Here is a 16,310-nt window from a genome sequence, read left to right as displayed (position 1 = left end):
ACAGGCATGTCTTTGGACAGTGGGAGGAAGCCAGAGAACCCACGAGAACATGCAGACTCCACCCAGAGAGATCATGTGATGTTGGTCTGGTCCGGGAATCGAACCCATGATCTCCTTCTTGGGAGGCAAGAGCGCTAACCGCCTTTGCCACCGTGCACCCCAGAGTTCAACTTGTGATAGATATTTTATTTTACTGTTTGTGATGAAGTATTATTCAGCACTGAGGCCAACCTTTGTGCATAGTAATTGCATAGCAACGTTGGGGTGCAACTTTTACAGGCTGGAGAAAATCCTTGTCACCAAAGAAGACACAATCAGATTGTCCACAGACTAATTTAATCTGTAAACTCCATGCGACGTGCTGTCTTGGCGCTCCAATAGTACAACCGTTTTAAAGGCTTAAGAGAGCTGGCCTGGGAAAGGATCATGGTATCCTCAGCTCAGCCAGTCGTGTGTGTAAGCTGACAAGTGCCTGTCTGAGCATTGCTGTTTTACCATCTAGCTTCTCTATTTTTTACTGTATGGACCATTGCATAATTGAACAGAATGTTTTTCCTTGACTATTGAACACTGGCTACAACAAGAATCACGACGCAAGGGATAAAACCAAAGGACTTCACAAGAGGTAAAATGGTAATTTATGTTTTTACTTAAACATATTCTGCACAGTTATACCGTACAAATTGTATGACATAAAACATATAAACATTAAATTAGGCTACTTGTATAGATGGATATTTGTGTACAGCCTACTGTTGTACTGCAACTTCTTAGCTGATAAAGCCAAGTTTCTTCTGGCATATCACCCTCAAATCTGTGCTGTTAATAAAGCAGGGCCAATTTTACAAGTGCTGTGCAAGAACAAAAGTTTGGTAAAAAGTTCCGTGTTATATAAATGAACAACATGAGAATATGTAATATGCACAGATTTTAAAAGGCTTCAATGCATATGTAGGATCAATTCCGAATGATATAGAATAAAAGTAAGCTCATTTAATTAACAAGACACCATCACATTGTAGTAGACTTAAGCATGTGGTTCATTTAAGTCACAAACACTTGTCCTTAACATGTCACATACTATTTCCACTGCCTATTATGTATTAACTGGTAATAGATACATTATGTGTGTCCAAGAGATGAGAAGACTGATAACAGATGGAGCTAAGGAACAGCTAGGCTTCATGAAATGTGACTCAGTGTATTGTATAATCAGGGTATATTAAAGGAGAGAACATCACACCCTCATTGCACCAGTGACCATGTGGATTGATAGTGAAACCTGTTCAGACACACACACACACACACACACACACAGAACCTGCATTATACTTTTTTGACTTGAAATGTTGCACAACAAGATAAGGCATCTGGCTCATGAGATTCTCAAGACAAATTGAATGATGACTCTCATCACTCTGTGATAGTTTAATGCAGGCATGTCCAAACTATGGCCCGGGGGCCAAATGTGACCCTCAGATAAATTTTTGGTTGGCCCTCCAGCTTCCTGCTAAGTTGGTCCAAACAACAAAAAGTAGTAGTTTTTACGGTAAAATTTGATAAATTCAAGCATTTTGATGTTATACCAACCTAACATTAATGTTCCAAGTCTTATTGAAGGTGTGGAGACTCATCGAAATAATGACAAATGCCTAATAATACCAAATTTCGAAATTTTGAACATTGTCAGATTGTTTGTGACCCTCTGCTCCGTACAAACAAAATGTGAAAAAAGTGAAAAAAGTTTGGACACCCCTGGTTTAATGGAATGGAATGTAACTATACGAGACTTCCGGGAGGTGCAGACTGACCAGTCGCACTGCAACTACCTTCTGCTAATATTTGCCTTTAAAATCTCCTTTTCACCCACAGTGACCCAAACAAAATATATAAACTCTCTCTCAATGTTTCAATTGGATTAATTTGTGTTGTTTCATTCTAAGATGTCCATTCTGTGTCAGGGAACCATTTTCTGACCAATATGGACACATTATTAGATTTTTTTCTATTCAATCCCAGCAACAATCTTAATGACATCACATTTGCCATGAACTAGAATCTTCAAACTAAACCATATATGTAAGGAATGCCTCTAGAAGTGCGACAATACGTTTGCAGACTTGTACAGCAAGTGATGAATAGATGATTTTGGACAAATGGGGGGTATTAATAACTTTTTACTAAATCTTGTTTGTTTACATGCTCACATAAAAATACAGAATTCTTAAAAAGGTAATTAACTTACATTTGTAAGTAAGTTTGTTTTATAGTGGATTTATCAGCTTCAGGAAGTGTTAAATTGGTGCACATGCATGTGAGAGTAAATGGTTGAAGGCTGAAAAGGAAATGAAGAAAAATTGCATAAATTTACTTTTTATTTATCTGTATATTTTTAATCCACTTTATTATGAGACCAGTTGATTTAAGTTTGTGTTGTGTGAAGTGATCGATTTGGCTCGGTCTCTAGTAGCTTATGCAACTGTGTATTTTTGTTGATTTTAGATTAAACTAATGCTTATTTTTGCTCACTCCGGCAGTCGCACTAAACAAGGCTAATCCAGCTCTATACCTAAATATAATTCCATAATGCTATTGACATTTGTAATGATTTAGCCTACTTGTATTTTATGTATCTACTATTATTCTTTCTAGACGGCAACTTGAGTGTTTGCAGTAGTAAGTCCGAGCACGTGCGTGGGGGAGGTTGAGAGGATGTGGACACGCCGCTCGAGCGCAGCTTGTGCATGACTTCATTTCCCACAGTGCACCGCGCCCCATGATGTTCCCAACAGCTGACAGACGGTGAAAGCCTCTGCCAGAGCTGGTAAAAGAGAGAGGAGCCTCTCTCGGTGGTGGCCCGCGGACTGGTAGAGCACGCGAACAACAAATACAAATACAAAAAAAATACATGTTCCCGCTGTTTCACGCGCCAGATCCCCGACGAGCATCTTTTTTTTTTGGACAAAAGACACTGACCCTGCACCGTCACTTTCCTATTCGGAGCGCTGAGGACAAATTGCTGTCAGCTAACTTCCACAGTAGGTCTCTGCGACGCTAGGCTGCCGCCGCCGCCGCTGCTGCTGCAACTGCATATGTTTTATTCGAGCTCCAGTGTTTGACTCAAGCCCTTCAAAGCCGTGCCCAAATGCTGAGGAATGGATAGTGCGCGTGCGAAAGGAGGGAAGATGGTCGAGAGTGATGAGCACCCGCCGGAGAGGGATAGAGGAGGAGGAGGAGGTGGTGGTGGTGGTGGTGGCGCAGCGATGGCCGCACTACATCAATGCGAACTCATCCAGAATATGATTGATATCTCCATCTCCAGTTTACAGGGGCTTCGGACCAAATGCGCAGCGTCCAACGATCTCACGCAGCAGGAAATACGCACTTTAGAGGTAAGAAAAAGAAGAAGCTGTGAGATGCATGACGAGACCTACTAGTGCTGTCATAGAAAGTCAAATTGCGGAGTCATGAAGCTATGTCCGCCGCACACGGGCTCAGTAGTGGCGAGCACAGCACTCTTTGGCAATGCACTGTAGTATAATGTGATATAAACGCGCACCGCACGGGCGACACTCAAATATTTGCATTGTTTTTGGATTTCCTGGAGCCTGTGAGACACATCAGACGTGAGCAGTGTGTTTGGGCTCGTTGTGCAGGTGTAATACGCGCGAGGCTAAATGTGATTGGGATTTTGAGCGTAAAATATATATCTTTAACTGTGTGGTATATTTTTCAGATTGTTTTCACGCGTCAATATAGCTGAGTTGCAGAAGAACTGAAGGCATGGCAGACAATTATGCAATTATAGCCTGAATATGTGGTATTTATTGATCTGTATATATATGTTGTCCATCTATATGACACTGTGTGGAAGTCTGAGAAGTGGATTAGCCCTAAAATGCATCATGGCTGTGATGCTTTGATCCTGCTGTTTGTTTGACCTCTTTCTTTTGGTGGTCATATTTTTCAGAAGCTTGTGCATGAAGTGCTGTTCAGCTGAGTCCAGCCTGCCCCAGTAGAAACAAGATTCAGTCACATTCATCATCTCTTTTCCTCTGGACATTATTTAGTTTGCTAGAGACACAAGTAGGCTAGTGCCAAGATAGAGGAGCTGTGTGCCATGTGATCAGCTCAGCAGAGAGTGTGAAGCATTGTGGTTCTATGATGCAGTGTGGCTCTGAGTGAACACTGCTGTGTGCAAGCTCTTGTGGCTTGGTAGTGCAGCTATGAAAGTAGCTTTGGTGGTCTTGTTATAATGGCAGTACTACTTTTATTCTCTACTATGTTATCGGCAGTGATGACATGAGCGTTGGGTTTATTGCAAATTTGCTAACAATAAAGTGCCGTAGTAATCACAACTAATCAATTATTGAAATAATCGTCTTCAAATTTAATAATTCTTATCTAGACTATACACAGACTTTATAATTACCTTGTGGTATTATACTAGACCTGATAATATAGATCAAGATGGATCAATACATAATGTATATAAACAATTTAAAAATACTCAGTACAAGGACAAATATTGTCCAAATATTTTTTTTTCAGTATTTGTTATCAATTTATATATTTTTTCCTGGCCCTAACACTACTACTACATTTCCATACTTTGTCTAATATATATTAATAAACTCCAGCGCTACAGAGCTACTAGTTCTGTAAAACCTATTGATCTTTTCAGAAATTGTATGGAAAAAAACTGTCCTTGTCAAAGTACCTTTACCCCGCCAGTTCTGATGGATGCTAACTGATTGACTCATGCTTTATTCAGATGTCGGCGCTCACATAAAAGAATATTCACCCTTGATTGGCCCAGGGCATCAATTATCTATGTGTGCATTATTTCGGTCAAACTCAACACCCCAGGTACAATTGTTCACTTGGCCCTGAAAATGGCTCCAGAACACTGTGGAGATCTGATTCCTGTAACCAGGACATTCAAAGGGATAAAGTGGTGCAACTGACCTTAAACCTGGTGAAAGCAAGCCTAGTCTAGTCAATACGAAGCCTAAGCTATAAGACAAAAATTATTTCATATACGTCAATATAATTATGCTGATTTAGTCAAGGCTGTAAACTGGACTTGCCTTTTTATATATATATATATATATATATATATATATATATATAAGGAATATCTTATCTTGTATATATATATATATATTAGAATATAAAATAGGGGCAAGTCCAGTTTGTACATGAGTAATTCAGAACAAGAAAGTTGCATTCAAATGGTGTAAAATCTAGTTTGTTGTTTGTCAGAGTGGTGTCTCGTTTAGCAAAGTTGACAATATATATTTTTTAATCTATAATCCAAGTTTAAGAATACCCCAACCGTTGTCTTGCATCACAGGAAGTGATCTGGCAGAGTACTTCCTGCTGTACACTGTCTTCCACATGCGTTCAGCTTTGGCATTGTTCTAACTGACAATGGGTTGGCAGGATCACACTTTGCTGGAGAACCCTGGATAAAAATGCTATGAGGCCCTTTCCTGTTCAAGCATTTGGTTCATTTCTGTTCAGGGACTTGGCTCCAGTTATATTGTAGTAAGACTTTTGCTTCATGGTTAATGTAACTGTTGGTTCTGTCAAATGATATTTACAATAATGCCTCTGATTGAACTTTTCAAAAAAATCACTGTAGTCATTATACAGTACTTCACCCTGTACTTTCTGAATTGTCAATATTGTCTTTTAAGTGTTTTTATCCATGTTTTAATGTTTTTTCTTATCATTCAAACACACACCGTTGTACAAGTGATTCATTTAATTTAATTTAACACTTGCTCTCTACTTTCTATGGTAGTTGTGGCCATCAGCATGGTCCAGCAGCGCAGTCCTTTGTGATTAGGTTCATGGTCAAATCTGCACAGCAGTTTTCAAATAGTCAGCGCACATATTTCATTTATTAAGTTGTTTTAGATATATTTTGCAGTTTAAAAATGTTATCATATAAAATAATGACCCATGTGTGTCTTACAACTATATAGCATATACAAGCATAATTTGTCTTCTTCATAGAACCAAAATAATAAAATAAAATCTGTTATTCCCCTGTACAAATACAAATGTATTCTAAAAGCATCTATTCAGGTGAAAATGAGTCCATTTAGCACTCTGCATTATTGAGCCTTTTATTCTCCTCGGAGCAGGAAGTGCGCTGTTAGCATGCTATTTTTTGTTAGCTTTACCTTGCCGACAAAAGTTCTTAAAAACCCATTGCGGTGAATAATTATAATGAAAGAAATGCATTAGTAATGCATTAGGTAAGAGAGCAATACATTTGGACCTGGTAAAAGTACATCTGTTTTTCACATTTTTAAGACAAAAATGGGATACAGCTGCCCTCAGGTAGACTGACGGGAGCCAGGCTGCCAATCTGCCCTACATTGGCCCCTCTGACCACCACCAATCCCTCACGTCCTACATTCATACACAAGCATGGTGGGTGAGGTGTCTTGCCCACGGACACAACCACAGTGTGCAGTGGTCTTTCAGCCTAGTTGCCGAGCCCTTGGACCACTGCCCCCCCACAGTATATCACTACATCACAATATCACATATAGTTCATAATATTACAATGTTAGAAACTATAACATGATAAATTATAGATAAAATTAGAAATTATTTGGCCAATTACAGGCTGTTACACTGATTATTGTGGAATTATTTTTTTTAAATTGTTATTAAAAAAAACTGATAGGGATTTTTTTTATTACTATTAACAGTACAGCTTGAGAGTACACTCAAAAGGCTCCATACTACGGGAGTACCTCTATTAGTCACATTTGGCCTTTCCCTATATAAGAGTGAATGTATGCATTGTATTGTGGACTTTATTATGTAGTCATTCTATATGTGCTGGTAAACAGTACACCGTTGTCATCGCCTCCAACCGCTCTAGACAAGACGTGTAATTATCCTCTGCACCTCCCAAACCAAAAACCCAATGTGTTTGAGAAACTCTTGCAATGTGTGTCCAAAACTCCTTTTGACACACACTGTCTTTACCAGCACTCTTCACTTCAATGTCACTTACTGACACAATATGAAGAAATCCCCCTTGTTTCCCCTCTTTCTTAACATTTCTCTGGAGATACTGTAAAGTCAGCATATTTGGGGGTTAATTACTCATGTAGAACCGTTTTGTTGGCAGCAACTCCTCCACACAACACTACCGGTACTTCTCATTTAAGCTCGGAGTCAATATTGAACAAAAGTTTCGGCATGGTGTAAAATGTCAAATTAAAACTTTTACGATTTTCACAATTTATAGGTTTTCCTTTGCCTGTACTAACCCTGCTTCAAGTCTTACTCCCCTGTTAGCACTACTTCTTTATTGCTGTCATCAACACACATTTACATGGCAAAAATCTGATAACTGGAGTTATCAGCTAACCCAATATTAGATATGATTTTTTGCGTGTGCTTAGTACATGTACAAAAGACATCTGATATCCAAAACACCAGATAAAACATGTTGGTTAAAGAGTGGAGTAACACTGGTTCTCATCCACACCAAAATCTGATTTATTATCTGATTTCTGGACCGTTTAAGATGATTTAAATGGCATACAAATCTGATTTGAGTACCGTATTCAAAGGGATTGTGATCAGAAAGAAATCAGACAATTCTGCTGTTGACATATCATGTTAATAATCTTTTAACTAAAAATGTATTAACTGTGCATAGAACGGCAGCACCCAGCCTATATTATTTCAAAATCAAATGTTTTGGTCTGTAATCTTTGTCTTCATTACATTAGTTTGCCTTTTTTCTGTGGTTCCTTATTAACCAGGCACAGCTGTTAAGGGTCTCAAAGAAATCAGCTCAGATCAAATATTGACATTTCCCAGCCATTTTGTGAGTGCATATAAATAGCCCCTGTTTTTTTATTATTATAGACTCATTGTTTTCTAAAATTGCACAAACTTGTTATGTGTTTGTACAATTACACACCATGCTCCAACTTTTTCAGAGTTACGTGTGTGATGTATCGGTGCTGAATTTCTGCAAATGTGGCGAGTCGTTGTCACACTCATGGTGCAAAGGGGAATCGCGCTTGAGTGCAATCAAGAGCGGCTCCAGCACACTTTATACACTGGTGAAGAGAGCTTTATTATTCCACTTGAACCACGTGTGTTGTCTCTGCCTCTGCCAGCGAGAGGATAATGATACTGGCCTCTCCGATTGAGTGCTAACTAGTACTTCACTTAGCACATGTTAATCCCACTTAGCCTCGCCTCTGTCTCTGGACCACTTTTCATGTCTCGGACTCATAACTGCACACTTTGGATAAAATGGGTCGGACACAGAACATTATAACTGTGCTAATGATATTGCCAACTAACAATAGCATTGTCAGTATTGGTGATGATTGATACCAGTGATTTTTGTTTCAATCCAATACCAAGTAATACTATGGAAAGTTTTGATGTTGCCAATGAGTTTTGTATTAAAATACATTGACACTCTACTACCAAGGCGTGGAAAGGCTATCAATATTATTATATATCACCCCCAGCTTGAACTGACGTAAAAAGGAAATATATCTCCAGATAAAGCTAAAATAAAACCATGCATTTAAAAACAAGGCCCGCGACCCGTGACCGGAACAAGCAGTAGAGAATTCATTCATTCATTTAAAAAAGAATACTAAAAAAACTCATTCAGTATCAATATACAGTGATTTTTTTGGGTAACCATCACTGCAATGTTGTTTTGAAGATGTGCAACATTTGAATATTGTGTGAATGCTGCAAAAAGAGCTGATAAATCAATCAAACATATTGTAATCTATCATACTATATAAACTGTTCTTTATCCCATGTTTCCAGATACTTTTACAGTCCTTACACCTTTGTCTGATATTTTAACAGCTTTTTCATTTGAAGGCATGTTTTAGCACATTTCTGTTAGATTGCCAAAAAATCTTCTTGTTATTACTGAAGTAGGAATAATAGTAGTGACCTTTTTAATCATCAAAAATAAGCATTTGTTTAGTAGAAAGAGCATTTACCCCTGATTGAGAGGTGTTGACTGTAAGATAAGATAAGATAAGATATTCCTTTATTGTCCCACATGGGGAAATTCCATGTACCTTTCTATCTTGTAAGTTAAATGTAGTGTCTTGGCTTGGTTAATTGTGTCTCTTGAAAACCTGTGTCCCAAAAGCACATCTGGCTGTATTTATGTTCACAGCTCCAGATTAGTAAAAGATCAGCGCGTCACTCGGTTTTGTCTTCTCGCGGTGTTGGAGGGGAGAGTTTGCTGTTGCGCGCTAGCGAGCTGTTGTGGCTGAGTCTATATTTAGACATCTTTCTTCCTACGCATTTTCAGGGTTGGTTGTTAAATAAGAAAATCAAATGACGTGCAAAGAGCCTGTGTGAGAGGGGAGAGCAGGGAGGAAAGGGGAGGGAGAGTGGAAGCCAATCAGAGGGGCTGCTTCTCATGACATGATAACTGCTGTGCGTGTGCGTGTGCGTGTGTGTTATTGGCCCTGTGAAGACAATAGGCAGTGAGGAAATGCGTCTCAACTGATTGTAGCATCTGCGTTTCCTTCTCTAAAATGTCAACTAACAACGACTAGGTTAATGTTGTTGCTATGGGGGTTTTTTAAGGTGTGTTTTCAAGTGCCGTGGTTTGAAACGGGCCTAAGTAGTTGGAACAGTGGAGCATTCGGGGCTGTGGTGATGGCATTAGCAGGAGGAATAGTACTCAGTTTAGCACTTTGTTGGCTTCATGAAGAGCTACGGCTGCGGCAGTTTGTCATTTCAGGCAAATTAGCTGCACTGTTTATCCTGATGTGATGCCAACAGATAGATGCTTCCTGCTGTCTCTATGAACACTGGTGTATGGATGTGTGTTTTTAAGTGAATGTGAGACAACGTATAAAAACTAGCCCGTGAATTACACTTTTCAACTATGTTCAATAACATTACCTGCCCCCCTCAAATACACTGGCAAATGAGTGCATTGCCTAAAATTACAAGCATATAACAGTCCATTATCACAACCTTTAACAACAATTTGCCTCCAGCCCTCAGCCCAGTGTGAGGTCAAGACTGACGTTATTAAGACGGTGTAACCATTGTCTTCATTTATCAGCCAAGAACATTCTATGTAGACTCGTTGGCTGTGAGACTTCATCACCCCAACCCGGTCTGTCGAATATTTCTAAATGTAGCATATTACACAGGATTCCTCCTCAGATTTGTTTCTTGACTCAAAACAGCTGATGTGACCTTCCTGTTGCAAATATCATTTTCCCAGTTCTTGTTCTCAGATGGACAAACTTATATCCTCGACAGGTGCAGACAAGTGGCTGTGTCAGCACCGGTCAGAGAGAAACAATTGGAGCAGTGGGATTCATGTACGCTCTGCCTGACTCTGCTGTGTCAGTCAAGTCTGCGCTCTCTCCCTCGCTCTCACACACACACACATACATACACACACACTTGTCAGTCACCCCGAGTCGCAGCATTAGGCCGTTGCCATGGTGTTGTTTAGCTGGGCTGACAGGTGGGCTCTGACGCCATCCTTTCCCCTCCTCCCACCACCAGGCCACACGTCAAAGGCTGCTCTTTCCACTCTCTGCAACAAAAATAATTTGCATGAACCATGTCATTATCTTTTCAGTATTGATGTTCCCGCCCTGGCATTAAAAACAAACTCATTAGTAACATATTAGGGACTTTTGGGGTTCTCGTCAAATCAATTAATTAGTTTGAATGTAAATATCCACGTCCTGTTTGCTACACGTCTCCTATCTTGCAGAGAAAGGGTGGATTTTGAATGTCAAGCAGGATTGTGTCAAAGCTGTGTTGTTTCACATGTATGGGGAAAATCCCACTGACATGTTGCTGTCGACTCAGAAGAAGGGTTGCTAGGTAACCTGACGTCACAGGGCCAGTGCACTGGTGTATGGAGCTAAATCAGGAGCTACCTGTACTCCCTCAGGAGTACTGTATTGTATTTGATGCTATATGCATATGCTTATTTAGGACTTTTGCAAGGGGACAGAATACCAAACAATCAGCTGGTGCTCCAATCAAATATTTAGTTGGAATTATTCTCAAAGATGTAACAACACATTTTTGCCCCTGATGATAACAAATAAAACAACACCTCTGAAACATTTATTTATTCAAATATTGATTGGCATAATATTTTTCGATTTATAATAATAGATTCTTGTTATTAATAAAATTGCAGAAGTTTAGTTTAAAATATATCTATTATTTTATAGGAAAAAACATATTCAGCAATGTGGCCTATGTATTTTTCGTAACATAGAAAAGGAATCTATTTTATAAATGTTTGTATTTATGTTAAAAATGTTTGGTATGATATTGAATATTTGTTTAAATCTTTGTGTGATGTAGAAATCAAACTTAGAAAAAGGAATGTTTTGTTTTATTATCACAGTTTTATATTTTCTTATTGTTGTTTTTAAATACATTTAATTGTATTTGATTTCTTGTATCTTTCTACGTGTATATGAACTGTTATATTGCATTGATTATTCTGTATGATCTATATCTTGATAGGATTGCAATTTGAAAAATAAATATTAAAAAAAGAGCTAAATCAGGAGGTTAGCTGCAGTTTGCACAATCAATCATTTTATCAACATCTTCACCACTTTAAGGTATTAAAGTATTTAACCTGGTGAAAAGGTGGAGCTAACTGACTTCTAATACACTAAGAAGAAGTATTCAACATTTCATTAACTTGTACTTTAGATTGATTATTTTGCTTTCAAGAAATGTTTTTCTTTCAATACTTTCACTTGCATTTTCTACTTAACCACATTGCAACATTGCCAAACTGCTTTTTTATATGCCATTTTTTATCAGGAAACATACTTGTGTTTGCATATTATTTTATGGAAACGTACGTGCAACTGTGTCAGAAGCTAAATAGAAAATATAGGAAAGATTGAGTTTCTGAACTGTATTCTTTGTGTATACATGAACCAACTGGTAGAGGAGGGAAAAAACAAAAAGCAAGTAAGCTTATAAGCTAATATTAGAGACATTTACGGGCATTAAACCTCTCTGTGTATCATTGTTCTGTTGATAATTAGTACTAGAGATCGACACAATGTGTTTTCTATTGTCATGGCCAATTCCGATACTGATTGTTGAGCAACGGGGGTCCAATAAGTTCTGCCGTTATGTACAGGGCAATTTTTATTATTTTCCCCATGTTATATGATTTGAAATGGCTACAAGCTTATTTACAACCCTATTCTACAGCAAGAGAGGGCTGTGGTGGTCACCTTTTATGCAGGTCCCTTTCCTCACTTAACTTCAAATAACGTGAAATAGATTTTCTTTAATCGGCATGTACATCAACCCAATATACTTCCAAAGTAAGACGAACAAGCCGTCTAAAATTAGCACCTGTTTTAGATTTAACAATGAACCCAGTCATTAAATATACTAGTCTTCATTGCATCCACTTGCTGAGCTCCTCACAGCATCTGTATTTACACTCCATCCTCTTTCTCTCATGTCTTTTCTGCCTTCAGTGGAGTGTCTTTTGTCAAGAGCGGTCTTTTCACATCCCAAGGCCGCACTTTTTACAACTCAACTGAGAGATTTTATTCAGCCAACTCTGCAGAAAAAGCATCAAAAGGCGCTCCCACTTCTTTGTGGAGAGGTGTGCGTCGGGTCGAGAGCTTGCCAGTGTCGCGTGGCTGGTTTGAGGGTGCCGTAAACCTGCCTAGCGCTCCTCCATGTCTGTAATGGATTCTTAAAGATGGTTCAAGAGATAAGAAGACACACTAGACGACAGCACAGGGATCCACAATGCGGTCTGCTGCAAACCAATACCATGGTGTTCATTGTGATAGTTACTCACAGGACCACTACACTTGACATTGGCTCAGAAAGCATCAGGATAGAGTCTCCGGGCTTCAGATATCACCTGTCAGGGCTGCTTTTGACTTTAGGGATGAGCTGACAAGCACACAGTGGGCAGCTGCCGCTCTGAGAGATCTGGCCAAAGATAGACAAACTGTCTGTGTCTGAAATATTTGCACCTACTTAATAGTGGTGGGCAATATATCGGAAAATGTATAATATTGTGAAGGTTGTTTTGATGATAGTCTAAATTTGAGTACTGTGCCTATATTTTATAGTAAGAATGTAGCAATTTTTAGAGTATAAAGTGATATTTCCTATTTTTTGTGGGTACTTTTACATCTCGTCACATGTTTCAGATACTTAAACCTAACATTGATTACACATTTCTGTGTCTCTGTCTAAAACCGGACCAAACCTGGGACTAAACCAGCCCCAATATCATTACACATAATACTTGTATCATTTAGTATATGTAATTTGCACTATTACTTGAGTGCAAAATTATGACTACAGCTATACAAATAGCCCTCACAAAGTAAAATAATGATGATTATAATGTACTAACCATATACAGAACCTTTCAGGCACTCAAAGTTACTTGACTCTTTCTGCATTGTTTTTAATGCACTGCATATACTTAATAGTGGAAAGCCACTGGAATTTCCTCATTGTGGGACAAATACAGCTCATCTTATCTTACTATTTTCAAACAGCTGCATCGGGATAGAATATGTGCCATCAGCAAACAACATCACACACTTGCTCACACCACATTCATACGCAGACAAAGTGGGTGAAGTGTCTTGCCCGAGTGGTGTTGTATGGTGGTGTTGTCTCCTGGGGTGCCAGTGCTAGTGCCACCCAGCACCCAGGAGACCCCCTGAAACTGGATTGCCCTCCCCCAGTGGCCTGGCCATGTCTGATTCTGCTTTTAATGCATTTTACCCAGCGCTCTCACACTTGGGCCAGCTGGTGGCCAAAACAATCAAATACAATTTCTAATGAAGGTTTAAAATTGTGAAGAGGAGTTTACTTACACTGGACAAGTAAGAAACCAAAAGGTGCAAACAGAGCAGTTTTTTTTTTGCCTACAATGAGCTGGATGACACCTCTGCACTCTGTGAAGAGTGCCATTTATTCTCATCTCATCTCTCCTCCCTGTGCTCTCTGATGCTCCCTGCAGGTGAAGCTGATGAAATACATCTGTAAACAGCTGCAGTGTAAGCAGAAAGTCCCAGAGGCAGAGAGACCAGAGGCGTTGGACCGTTACCCACACTTGCGAGACTGGCTTCGTACAATCAACCTGCGACCAGAACTCACTGAGGTAAGACATTCTGTTTTCAATGGTCTTTTTCATTACAATGTCTTTTTTAAAGATACATTTTTTACAAATATTTTAAAAACATAATTCTTATTGAGTCTGAGAGAACATACCATTCTCTTAACTTCACAGGATACAGCAAATGCTGTGGTTTAAAATGTAAAACTCTTTATGTGCTTGTGTTTGGTGCTGTTTGTGTTGCTGCGCCGTCCCTGAGCTGGACCTTTGACTCATAAGTGACATGATGACCTGACGGAAAACCAGTTCAAAACAGGGAGTTGTTTTCCTTGATAAAAAAAAATGTTTCCATATATAATGTCTATCAATATTGGGCAGGGATTTTAAAATGGTACTATGCCATTTGAAGGCTGTTGTATTATTTATTTATCCTAAATTATAATCCAATGTTTAGTGCATATGTTTTTATTGTGCTGTAGCCTAATGCTGCGATCTAGTTGTCCTTGGAAGTCAGAACTCCAACCTCAGATAGATGTTTGAGTTTCTGGGTTCCAGTTGTCAAGTTGGAAAAACTATGAGCAATACATTAGAGTGTATGTAATGTAATTACCAATAAAAAAATTCAAACAGGAACCTCTTCCAATCAACCTGAAATCAAATGTTGATTCAATTATGTAAACTAATCATCCCGGACAGTGAATTCCATTACATTTGTATGTTATAGATCAACTTGAGCTTTTGTTGTTGTAGACGTTAGCAACATTAGCTCAACAAAGCATTAAAGTGCATTTATAACTGCAGAGGCTCATGTGCACGAGCAGATCCACAGACAGTTGGTTGACACTAGCGGGAAACTCAAGGGAAAATAACACTACTATCAGTAACACTACTACGAGTACTATCAATATTTTAACTATCGTATGTTAAACTAGATCCAAACGCAGGGCGCAGCCATGTTGTATTGTCTAACTCTGATAAACTCTGGGTTTTGATATGTTGCCAGAGTTTCCAATAGAAATTCCAAGATGTAAAGCTGTGTGAATTTACAAGTGAAAAGGATAAGTGCAGAAGAATGGGTTATAATATTCAGAGTAACTTTATATTGTGTGGACTTGATGACCCTTTCGACATCACCTCGTTCCCTCCTGTTTGTGCATGTTTTGTTCTTTCTGCTCACGCTGTACATGAGAGGCGGGCCCAGTTTGGTCATCCATGTTTACACTGTCAGAACAAGGTTTTGACCTGACTGATAAGAGTCTGGATACTTGCCATGATAAAACAAAACAAACATCCGAAACATTTCCTGCCCTTCAACTGTCTCCTTTTTTCCAAATACTGTTATGGAATTCATCACTTATCGGTAGTGTTATATGTTTTTATTTGCTGTAATTTTGCTTGAATTCTCTCTAATATTATTCCCATTGTGTTTGTAAAATGACATGGCAATTATCATAACAGCAAGTACATTCCTACAGTCACGGCCCAGCTTGAGCTATTGAGCATTTTACGCACACTGTGTACCCTCATGACCTCAACTTTCATTACATCGGATCTGACTTATTGCAAAACCTGCCAATCACCATTGACTTGGTCAACAAAGCATTTTAAACACTTTACATCAAACAATGTCATGTAAATGAGTATTAGCAGGGGTGGTATTTGTAGTTGGTGAAGGAAAACACATTTAATCCATCCATTCATTGTTTACATTGTACTTATTTAAGTACAATGTGCTGTAATTATTTAAGTACAATGTGTTGCACAGAATCAAGGGCTTTGGGTAAAGTAAGTGCTTTTTACCCCCCAGTCCCTGAATACAACACTTGTATAGTTTATTGGTATTAATATTAACCACATCATTATTCAAAAAGCAACACTACAAATATAAAATATTTCACATAACCTGTTCATTCGACTGCAGCAATTTCAGTTTAGTTTGTGAGTTCTTGCCTTTTTCCTCTTTGCAGTCTATAGAAGCAGATTTGTCTCTGGATGCCTTGCTGCAGATGACTGGTGCACAGGTGAGGGACAGGATGCGAAGACTAGACTCCAGCTCAGATGAATGTGCCAGACTCATTGCTGCCCTCTCCTGTCTAAAGAGCGCCACTGAATCAGGTTTGCTTGTCTTTTGTTTGCCATAATCCTTACCTATTAT

The 16,310-nt window shown here is 38.8% G+C and overlaps 1 protein-coding gene across 1 annotated transcript; it reads left to right on the top strand.

Annotated features, from left to right (window-relative positions):
- The first annotated feature begins 2,920 nt into the window (after positions 1 to 2,920).
- Positions 2,921 to 16,296, top strand: LOC140360471 (kinase suppressor of Ras 1-like). The gene is made up of 3 exons (XM_072445672.1): positions 2,921 to 3,392; positions 14,060 to 14,200; positions 16,123 to 16,296. Exons 1-3 carry the CDS (start codon positions 3,156 to 3,158, stop codon positions 16,294 to 16,296), a joined length of 552 nt encoding a protein of 183 aa, XP_072301773.1. The 5' UTR covers positions 2,921 to 3,155.
- The last annotated feature ends 14 nt before the right edge of the window (positions 16,297 to 16,310 follow it).

This window comes from Eucyclogobius newberryi, unplaced genomic scaffold (genome assembly GCF_026437365.1).
Source record: "Eucyclogobius newberryi isolate DKJ021-1_F unplaced genomic scaffold, fEucNew1.0.hap1 SCAF_15, whole genome shotgun sequence".
NCBI lineage: Eukaryota > Metazoa > Chordata > Actinopteri > Gobiiformes > Gobiidae > Eucyclogobius > Eucyclogobius newberryi.
Note: the sequence above shows the minus strand (reverse complement) of the source record. Positions and strands in the feature narration are given on the sequence as shown.